This window comes from Castanea sativa, chromosome 4 (assembly GCF_040712315.1).
Source record: "Castanea sativa cultivar Marrone di Chiusa Pesio chromosome 4, ASM4071231v1".
Classification (NCBI taxonomy): Eukaryota; Viridiplantae; Streptophyta; class Magnoliopsida; order Fagales; family Fagaceae; genus Castanea; species Castanea sativa.
This window is the reverse complement of record NC_134016.1, coordinates 36850815-36862162: the sequence shown is the minus strand read 5'-3', so window position 1 is coordinate 36862162 and position 11348 is coordinate 36850815. Positions and strand designations below refer to the sequence as shown.

General features: G+C 37.5%; 1 protein-coding gene across 1 annotated transcript; it reads left to right on the top strand.

Annotated features, from left to right (window-relative positions):
- Positions 1 to 2267: 2267 nt before the first annotated feature.
- LOC142631671 (cyclic dof factor 3) lies at positions 2268 to 5686 on the top strand. The gene is made up of 2 exons (XM_075805901.1): positions 2268 to 2607; positions 4049 to 5686. Exons 1-2 carry the CDS (start codon positions 2275 to 2277, stop codon positions 5318 to 5320), a joined length of 1605 nt encoding a protein of 534 aa, XP_075662016.1. The 5' UTR covers positions 2268 to 2274; the 3' UTR covers positions 5321 to 5686.
- The last annotated feature ends 5662 nt before the right edge of the window (positions 5687 to 11348 follow it).

Here is an 11348-nt window from a genome sequence, read left to right as displayed (position 1 = left end):
CCAAACCCACAACCACATCACCACCATGGGCAGAAGGAAAGAAAAAAAAAAAAAACAACAACAACAACAACAACAAAACGAAAAAAAAAAAAAAAAAAACACAAACACAAACACTAGCCACCGAGACTTACAAAACTCATGATAATTGGACCCTTGCAAATTGGAACCACCATGACCCATGACCCATGACCCACGACCCTACAATCCAAATCGAACTCACAAACAATCGCCACTGAACCACTGCCATCAAAAACCAAATCGGAACAACGAACCACATAGAGAGAGAGAGAGAGAGAGGAGAGAGATGCAGTGAGAAGAGAGATTTGTGTGAATATTTTATTGGAGGATCGAGAGAGATCGAGAGAGAGAGAGAGTTAATAAAAAATTGATTTTTTATTTTTAAGTAATTGCTATAGTAGATGCTATAAATAGCAACTCGGATAAAGTATGGTTTTTTGGGTTTAGAGAGTTAAAATAACTTATTTGCTAAAAAAGAACCTCCAATGTGAATGCACTAGAGTATTGAGTCTAGTGTATATGTATTGAAAATGCACTTGCTAACCTAGGAAAAAAAGAAGAAGTTTTTGATTAATTTAGCAAAAAGTGTGTACAGTCTAATGTAAATGCTCTAAGAGCACTCGCATTGGGGGGGGGGGGTATAAGAACCCCTCCAATTGCTATTTTAGCAACCAACAACCCAAAAATAGTCACATCCGAGGTATGGGTTGCTAAATATTTTTAGCACCTATGAATAGTTGGTTCTTATATTTAAAACCTATTGTAGCTGAGGATGTAAACTAAAAAAATATTATTTTATTAAAAGATCTCATCTTTCTCTCTCTTTCAATCACACAATACTCCTCTCCTCTTTTCTCAATCTCATTTCCCATCTTTCTCTCCCTCTCTTTGTTTCGGTGGCTCTCTCTCAAATTAGCCTCTCTCTCAAATCAGTGTCAACAACATGGACTGGAGATCGATGTCGACGGTGTGGACAATCAGCATCGATGAACTAAAGATTAGCCTCACTCCAATTCTCTCTAATTCTCTCTCTCAAATTGGGTTTGGGTTTGGGTTTTGCTTTGATTTTTTTTTTTTTTTGTGAGTATCGGTGCATTTGCAGGTTGATGGTGGTGGTGATGGAGGGTTACTGTGGTGGTGGTGGAGATGGGTTCACTATGGGTTTACGACTCACTATGGGTTTATGACTCACTATGGGTTTACGAAGGTGGTTGGGTTTTGTTCAGGTTGGTGGTGGCGATGCCTTTAGGTTTTGGTTTTGGGTTTTGTTTGGGTGTTTAGTGACTTTCAGTTTAGGTGTTTGGTGAGTTGGGTATTGGGTTTAGGTTAGAATTGCTCAGCGGTGATGGTGGGTGGTGCGATTTGGTTGATCAGCAGGTGGTAGGTGGTGTTGTAGGGTTGCTCTATGGTGGTAGTAGGTGGCTAAGAGAGAGATAGGAAGAGAGATCGAAATTAGTGAAAGTTGGTTTTTTATATTATTTTAATGGGTTATATGTAAAAATAAAAATTATAATGTAGGGTGTATTGTAAAATGAATTGATATAATAAATAAAATAGGTTCTTAGATGATAAAATAGCAACCGGTTCCCATTCTTGGATGCTAGTGCTCTATCTATCTTAGAATTTTAAGAAAAAAAGGACAATAAATAAGAGATAATTAATTACAAAATTTGTTTTGTTCCAGGCCGGTTGATATGGCCAAGTCACAGGGTAAGACCTGGACCAAAAAAAAATATATATATATTTTATACAAGATAGAATTTCTACTCTAGCATAATCTAGGTGTATATGTGTGTGAAACTCCCTCCTGGAGACTTGAACCCCGGCCTTTGTCCCCCACACCCCCACAAGCACTTATACTTGTGGAGTGACCATCACACTAAGGGTGTGCATCTTGACCAAAATATTGAAAGACCTCTAAACAAGTAAACTTCACAAACTCAAGGACAGTTTTATCCATGTTACCAGCAATCAAACCCTTCCACGTCCCTAGCCGCAGCCAAATCTCTATACCCCAAAAGATTTCAACAACCAAAAAATGCTGACAAGGACTCACTTTTTAAACTTTGGTGTACCAAAAATCTGTGTGCAACACAAAAGAAAGAGAATCAAAAAAAATATTTGGGAAAGAAAAAGAAGAAAAAGAAAATCTAATAGAGGCCACAAGAACTTGTGGCTGAGAATCACACTCTAGTGCTGACGTGGCATCCACCTTTTGGATTAAACGAGATCAAAAACATAAACGACGTACGTCTAATGCCAACTGAGATACCAACACCCAACACCCCTTTTTTCTCTCTTAACGAAAAAACCGGATTTTCTACGCGCTTTTTTTTGTTTTTTTGGGTCTCCCCTTTCCCCTGTTTGGTTGCCAAGAAAAAAATGCAAGAAAATAAAGACCCCACCATCAAGCTCTTTGGCAAGAAGATCCCCTTGACTGCTGAAACTGATGAGGTGCTGTTGGTGAGTTATTTGGAGAAGGAAAAGTGTGGCAGAGTTGAAGTAGTAGTAGAAGAAGAAGAAGAAGAAGAAGAGGAAGATTATGATGATGATTATGAAGAACAAGAAGAAGATGATAAAGAAGAGAAGGTACGGTGACTGAAAATTCAATTACAGGGTTTTATGAAATTTTGAGGATGACCCATTTGTTAGAATGTTAAAACAATTGGTGGGTCGGTTTTACTTTTTCTCACTTTTATCTTTAATGACCATGCTATAGTGGTTGTGGTATAATTGTTACTGGTACTTCTTTTTTTCTTTTTTCCTTTTTTTGGTGGTTTTGAGGTTTGCTTTTCAAAGTTTGTTTGTTTGTTTGTTTTTTTTTTTTTTTTTTTTTTAAATTTCTTCTATTTTGATTTGATTTTAGTGTTTAAAAAAAAAAAAAAAAGTTTTTAGACTTTAATGTTTAGAAGCTGAGAAATGTAAGAAATGAATTTGCGTGTTTGATTATTCGAAAATGGGGAGTAGGGAAAGCTAAATTCCTACTCAGTTGAGCTTGGGTGAGTTCCACTTATTTTTAAAGCTAAAAACTTTATGGCATAAGAATCTAAAACTTTGATTTCCTTTCTCAATTCTTATTCAACCACTAGTTTTTAACCATGATTATTACATACTTCATACCAAGTCCTTTTTCTTTTTTCAAAAGTTTGGTACTGTTCTTGATAATTATTCAAACTTTTGTAATGACTTTTTAAACCATTTTAAGGATAATTTGAATTCACTTTTTCATATAACATAAATTCCATTTCCTATTAATCAATTTATAAGGTTTTAAATTAATTCTAGTTTTCCAGATTCCCTGGTTTAATTTAGTACTTTCCCATTTTTGTGCTTATTTGTCAAGTTCTTCTAGAGCCAGGGAGATCCTTTAGTTATAACTAATAAGGAATTAACATTTATTGTTAACACAACCATTTTAAAATCCACTAACTGGGTCTATTTCTTAGGTTGATTTGTTTGACAGTTGGTTGGTAGTGTTTCCCTGTTGAGTTTCTGACAACCCCACACCCACACAAAAAAAAAAAGGGGGATTGCGGGTTCAAGTCCAAAAATCAACCTCTCCAAAAAGATTTGGGGTAAATTTGTCTATCAATCATCTCTCCCAAACCCTACAAAAGTAGGAACTTTTTTTTTAGTCCTTAGTCAATTGCGTAGCAGCGATGTAAAACTTGACTTTTCTCTAAATTTCTAAAATTTACCCAACATACTTTGACTCTAAGGAGGTGATTGGCTACTCTAAATTTCTGGAAGTCTCTAATGCTTGGATTGTGTCAAAAGAATCCCACTTTTTTTTTTTTGATAAGATGAATCACACATTTACAACAAGAGTGTTACAAAGAACAGATTTTAAATAGACAAAGGAAGAAACACCATTGTGAATTCCTAAGTTCATCTTACTTCTTTTTTGTTGCATGTACTCTGATGTTGGTACTATCATATTGATCAGGCTTATCTTTGGAAAATAGTCATAATGTTTTATAGTACTTGTATTTAGTTACTTATAAAAAGGAAAACTATGTTCTACTTGCAGGATCCAACAGCAGAAGGCAGTGAGACTAGAGAACAAGACGATGATCCTCCTTCGAATGCAGAAGAGCCAACCGATTTGGAAAGATTGCCTGATGGAAATGTGAATCCTAAAACACCCTCTATAGAGGAAGAACATGGAAAATCAAAAATCGCCAAGACCGAGAAAGATCAGAGTGAAACAACCAACTCACAAGAGAAAATCCTGAAGAAGCCGGATAAAATTCTTCCCTGCCCTCGCTGCAATAGCATGGACACAAAATTCTGTTATTATAACAATTACAATGTTAATCAGCCACGCCATTTCTGCAAAGCTTGTCAAAGATACTGGACTGCAGGTGGTACCATGAGGAATGTGCCAGTGGGAGCTGGACGCCGCAAGAACAAGAACTCTACCTCACATTATCGCCACATCACCATCTCAGAGGCTCTCCAAGCAGCTAGAGTTGATGCTCCAAATGGAACTCACCAGCCCTCATATAAAAGCAATGGTAGAGTCCTTAGCTTTGGCATAGATGCACCCATTTGTGATTCCATGGCTTCTGTCTTAAATCTTGCAGACAATAAGGTTTTGAATGGTACCCGGAATGGGCTTCATAGTTTCGAAGAACAAAGAATTCCAGTTCCTGGCAAACGTGGAGAAAATGGTGATGATAGCGCAAGCGGATCGTCTATTACAGTTTCAAATTCAATGGAGGAAGGAGGAAAACATTTCCCTCGAGAACCATTTGCCCAAAGCATTAATGGCTTCCCTCATCAAATTCCATGCCTTCCTGGTGTTCCATGGCCTTATCCATGGAATTCTGCAGTACCCCCACCAGCTTTCTGCCCTCCAGGATTTCCTATGTCCTTCTATCCGGCTGCTTACTGGAACTGTGGTGTCCCAGGAACTTGGAGCATTCCTTGGCTGTCCCCTCAATCTTCTTCAAACCAAAAGTCTCCGAGCTCCAATCCCAATTCTCCAACACTGGGGAAGCACTCAAGAGAAGGAGACATGCTTAAACCAGATAATTTGGAGAAAGAGGAGTCGCCAAAACAGAAAAACGGTTGTGTTTTGGTACCAAAAACTTTGAGGATTGATGACCCAAGTGAAGCTGCAAAGAGTTCTATATGGACAACACTTGGAATCAAGAATGAATCAATCAGTAAGGGAGGAATGTTTAAGGCCTTTCAATCAAAAGGTGAGGAGAAGAATCACATATCTGAACATTCTCCGGCGTTGCTGGCAAACCCTGCAGCCTTGTCTAGATCCCTCAACTTTCACGAGAGCTCTTGAAGCAGTAGCTTATGATGTAATTTTCATTTAGGTTGGAAGCGTGAGACTAAATTCAACATAGTTTGGTGTGAGTTTGAAACACTAACAGCCAATCCAGCATAAGCCATTTTGGTTCATCAACCTCATTGCAAACAAAATTGGTGAAGCTAATCACTAATCAGTTTCAGACCAAGAACATGGAGACTTTTTCTCACAATGGTAGCTAATTAATCTAGAAGTTCTAGTAGGTAGTGGGAGCTAATTTTGTTTTCTTGTAGCTATATGAGCATGTACCTGTTGATGTACTTAGTTTGTTGAGTTTGTTGAGTTCATGTTCATGTACATATTTATATATATATGTGAGATAATGGGATAGAGTTGGAGAAAGATCACCCATGTGTATAACAATCCAGATCTTCTGGGCTAAGATTTTAATACTGCCTGAAAATGGATCTTTTTCCTCCATTTTCCTTGCTTCTTCGTACAATAAACCAATGCTTTTGTCATTGATGAAACTATCTGTATAATCCAATCCAAATAATAGGGATTCTATAGAACTTACTAAATTGCAAAAATAAGTATCTACTTTCCCAATAATAAGAAAAAGCAAAGCAAACAAGATTGAAGAATAAATATCAAATTATAGGTTAATAGCCTCGTAGCTCAAATTTTTTTTTTTTTTTTATTATTATTTGAGAAACACACACATATATAAGGGAATGGATGAAATAAGAAAATACATATATGCTAATACTAAAACTGCATGCAGTCTTGTAACTCAATTGATTAGTACATTTTGATGTTTCTAAAAGAAACATCCAGAGTTTAAATAATTTTTTCCTGTTGTAAGTTGTAACTATTTACTGTTGTATGATGTAAATATCGAATTATCTAATAATAATAATAATAACAACAACCCAGGGAAGTTGAAAGGACTGACGGCTACACTCGTAGAAAGATAATGGATGCAATTATATACTCTTGGATGATGCCAAGGTAGTGGTAGCTATTCCTTACAGCTATGCAAGAAATAAATACTTTGAGGGGTCTAGTGGGGCTACAGTAAAGACTGTGACAGAAACAACAAAATTGAAGTCCTTTTTAGACCCTCCCTTGTGAGTTGTGGGGATCAACTTTATTTAAATTCACATTAAGGCCAGGTTTCTATCCTTTTACGTGCTCAAAAGGGACCAAAAGTTCCCTAACAACTTGCACAAAAAGGTGGGAATGCTGGACCAGAGTTCCTTTGATATTTCCCATGCCCTCTCTTCCTCTAAGGCTCTAACCCTCTATTGGTTTCATTCTTCCTTTTGAAATTTTATGATCTTCCATAGAAATAGGACCAACATGGTTGCAAATTTTGTTTGCTCCATATGATTTTAGGGAATAACAACAACAAAGCTATAGGGTTTGAGATTCACTTATTTTGCTGAAATTGAAATTTTTTTGCTGAAAGTACTGTAGATAAAAGTAAAAGTTAACTGAAATAATACCGTGTGACCCATGAATAGTAGTAAAAAATACAATGAAACCCATGAATAGTAGCAAAAATAAGTTAAATAGTAAAATATGTTTGCAAAAATAATTTTTGCCAAACACACTGTCTCAAAATTTTGAGATCAGTATAGATTCTCGATAAACTAAATTGAGTCAATCATACGTATTCTTTTATGCAATGCATCACAATTAGGGAATGCCAAATTTGGGTACAAAGGTTTCATTCATAATGAAGTATATAAATTTTATATTTTTTGTTAATCTATTACAAATGTACAACCTTCCTTTCTCTTTTAGGCTTGGATCTAACTATGAATAATATATATCAGTAAACATTGATATTGACTAGTTGCATGGTTCCTGGAGAGAGAAAAGGAAAAAATACATTATTTATGCTCAGCACATTATAATATTATGAACAAAGTTCCTTTCCAAATTAGTTTGGAGAGAAACTTTTCAAACTTTTCATATATATCTTTTTTTATATGAATTTTGAAAATCTAACCGTTAAATTTCATGTTCCTTATGTTCTTAACATGCATATCAAATTTCGTTTAAATTGGATATTATTTACTATTCGATCAATAAACTTATTTTTTATACACAATTTTAGATCATAAAAATTTGAAATTTTAACATTTGTTTGATGAGAGAGCAATTGATCTTTGATCTTTTTGAAATTTTACATGCATGAAGAATATAATAAGAACATACAATCTAACGGTTAGATTTTTAAAATTCACACTCAATATATAGATATATGAAAAGTTTGTAGAGTTTCTCTTCAAATTAGTTTGGAGAGAAACTTTGTTCATTTGTTCTATTATTATTATTATTATAAGGACAAAACTTATATACAGTTTAGGTGTTGTTCCTTTGGTTCATTTCTTAAGATTCTGTTATGTGGTTACTTAACTTAAAAAATACACTTCCATCCATAAGAAAAAGTCACATGGCAAAATTTTAAGAGAGAAACCTAAGAAACAATATCTAAATACTGTACCTAAGTCTTACTATTATTATAATAATATTTACATCACATAGCTGATAGAAGACATGGTTGTGTTGTAATTAGATATTACAGAGATCAACCCATCAGTAGTGACAAAAACGCGGAATGGATTTTTATCTATTTGACAAAAAGTTATGGATATTTGGATTATTCACTAGATGTATCAACCCAAATTTCTTCAAAACACATGATGAATACATCAAAATCAACTTAATATGTGTCCCTAAGCAATATGCAAGAAAAAAACAACCAGATATTTTTTCTGCTACCAGCAAATACAGGCCACATTTTATGTATAAAATGAGTTGTTATGGGACCCAAATGCACATAATGCCATACATCCTTTTGTCATTCTCGCTTGCTTTTGCTTTATTTTCTTTTTGCTCTTTTCAATATTTTATGTGAAAGCAATTGGCCATTACATTTCATCCATATGGCTAGATTCAGCTTTATGGGCTGCTAAAATATTAATGACATATTGAGTCATCATCAATTTGTAGCTATTAGGTTGAATAATGTGATTTTTTCTTCTTGCTGAATGGTTGAATAATGTGATTGTGAATTTAATGGTCTACCCTCATATTTGGGGAACCAATGACAACCTTAATACGGTAAAATTGATGGAAATATGTGAGAAGGGCAACAGAAAAAAATGATGGAAAAACATAGGAAAGAAAGGCAATAGTATTATTTTCTATTTTACTCCTTTTATTTATTTATTAATTTGATAGTTATAATGAGAAGGAATTTAAACTTTAAATGTTTCATTGAAAACATGAGGAAGTATCAGTTAACCTACAAAATACTTGACTCCACTATAGCTATTTGGTAGGAAGAATTAAGAAAGATGAAAAATATCTTGTTCTAAATATCTACCATGTACTTGTTTAATTTTTTTTAATAAATAAAACGAGTAAAATTGTCTAATTACTCAACTTCACCAACTTACCTACCTCGCTTACCTCTCCCCACTTAATAGCTCTATTAGGCAAAAAGTCTCCAGAAACAAAATATGTTTGTCACAAGAAAATTACTATTAAATCCATAGACCATAAAGGTTCCTTGAAGCTGAATCCATATCCCAAATTCTTGATGTGGGGACTTAAAGGACCTAAGTAAGTATTTGGGCCTTGGGCTTTATTGATGGGCGCTAGTTTGTTTTAGACTAAAAGCCTTTAGAGCTGCAGGTTGGCCCATGGGTCGAGAGTCCAAGGACAAGTCTTTCCTCGGACGGACCCGCGAAGGCCCTGGGATTCGCCAAGAAGATCAAGGCAGTGTTCTGGACGAACCGTTGGTTAAGAGGGGGATCTATATACTTTCTAGACGCCATAGAGTGAAGGAAATATCTTAGGAAAAGGCTGCTACCTCCCCATTAAAGACTCTGCATCTACCTTCCTGGCCGCATTAATGGGAAAATGACCCCTGAACAATAGAAGTCAGCATTCTTGTTATCATTTGAAGACTTCCAGAGGGTGGTGGATGGGACAGGTGTCCCGTAGGGTAATTTGCGTTACACGTGGATAAAGTGGGAGGAAGAAGAAGTATTTAAGGGGGAGAGGGAGGTGATAAAAAGGGGGACTGTAACCTTTATAAGAAAAAGAGAAATAATATACATAAATCAGCCTCGGCTTACGTCTGAGGAAGTTGATTTGCACTACTTGTCCATTGTTTGCAAATACTCTAACATCCTAGCCTGTTTATTAAGCTCCGAACATCAGCAAACTAGATTACGAGCCCACACTCTACAAATTTCATTGTTTAAGGCTCATTGGGCCTGAGTCCACGTGTGTTTATTGAGTCCAAGCGCAATTGTGCACTTACAATTGGTGCCGTCTGTGGGAATCTAGTTTGAAAAAGAACTCGAACACCATGACAAGCTTAGGCCCGTACCATGCAGAATCTCAGGGATTGCAACCTGAGGATCCTTTCGAACGTCTTGAACACCGGGAGGATCGAGAGGGTAGCGTTCATACTGAATATCCTAAAGCAAGTCATACTCACGATGGAGGTAGGGCCACCCACGAAGATGGTGCCAAGGCCATGCAGAAAGAGATTAATCATCTTAAGAAGAAGCTGCGCCGCGTCAAATGAAAGCGTGCATCATCCTTATCTAGTCCCTCCTCGGGGAGATCCCGGGGAAGTAGTTACAGTTCAAGGTCATGGTCGCCTTCCAGCAGAGCATCCTCTTCTGAAGGGAATGCTCCACCAGGTCATAGACATAGGAAGCTCCCCTCCCGAGGCTTGGGGAATGATGCTATAAGCCAGGCGTTGCACTGACTCTCCAAATCACCATTCTCGCGTAGGATTGAGAATGGAAGACTCCCCAGAAGGTTCACCCAGCCCACCTTTACCATTTATAATGGTCGGACTGACCTAGTGGAACATGTGAGCCACTTTAACCAGAGAATGGCAGTGCATTCTCATAATGAGACTCTGATGTGCAAGGTCTTCCCTTCTAGCTTGGGACCTGTTGCTATGAGGTGGTTCAACGGTCTTCAATCTGGGTCTGTATGTTCGTTCGGGGAACTGACTAGAGCATTCGCGTCACGGTTTATTACATGCAGCAGAGTTCCTCGACCGTTGGATTCGCTGTTGTCTATGGCTATGAAGGAGGGCGAGACGTTGAAAGCATACTCTGACAGGTATTGGGAGATGTTTAATGAGATAGACGGAGATTTTGATGAGGTGGCGATCAATACTTTTAAAGTAGGCCTTCCAACCAATCATGACTTGAGGAAGTCCTTGACCAAGAAACCAGTACGGAGTGTACGTCGCCTCATGGACCGTATTGACGAATACAAAAGGGTCGAGGAAGACCAACAGCAGGGAAAGGGTAAGGCGAAGGTTATCCCACATGAGCGAAGGGATTTCAGGTCGGACAGATACCACAACAACAAGCCGAGGAGAGATTACCCTGTGCAGTCGAGCTCGGCAGCACCTCAGACAGTTAATACTATATTCCGAGAACCGGTGCACCAACTACTAGAGAAGGTCTGTAAGGAACCCTACTTCAGATGGCCCAGTAAGATGGCAGGGGATCCTGCTAGGAGGGACCAGAATCTCTTTTGTCAGTATCATCAAGATGTGGGTCATACTACCGAGAGCTGTCAGACCCTCTGGAACCACTTGGAGCAGCTTGTCAGCGAAGGAAAATTAAAATAGCACCTATACCAACCTAGCGGACAGGGCAGTCAGTCTGGCTCGAATAATTAGAGGAATAATTCATCTCGGCCCCCCTTGGGAACGATCAACGTTATTTTCGCTGCGCCTGGCAGGACTGGCTCATGTCCCACCAAGGTGATGGCAGTTTCGCATTCCCAATCCAAGGAGTGGGGCTCTAAGCCAAAGAGATTGAAGCTGAGTGTGCCCGTCTTGGGATTTTCAGAGGAAGATAAGGCTGGGACTATCCAACCCCATGACAACGCCCTAGTGGTCACTCTGAGGATAGACAATTATGATGTAAGAAGGGTCATAATTGATCAAGGCAGCGGCGCGAATATCATGTATCCTGACTTGTTTAAGGGGCTGAAGTTGAAATTG

What these genes read in the sequence shown, in the direction of transcription:
- LOC142631671 (XM_075805901.1), top strand. Translation starts at nt 2,275, where the DNA reads ATGCCAACTGAGATACCAACACCCAACACCCCTTTTTTCTCTCTTAAC. An exon ending in AAGATGATAAAGAAGAGAAG is followed by an intron (nt 2,608 to 4,048) that starts GTACGGTGACTG and finishes TTCTACTTGCAG; the next exon opens with GATCCAACAGCAGAAGGCAG.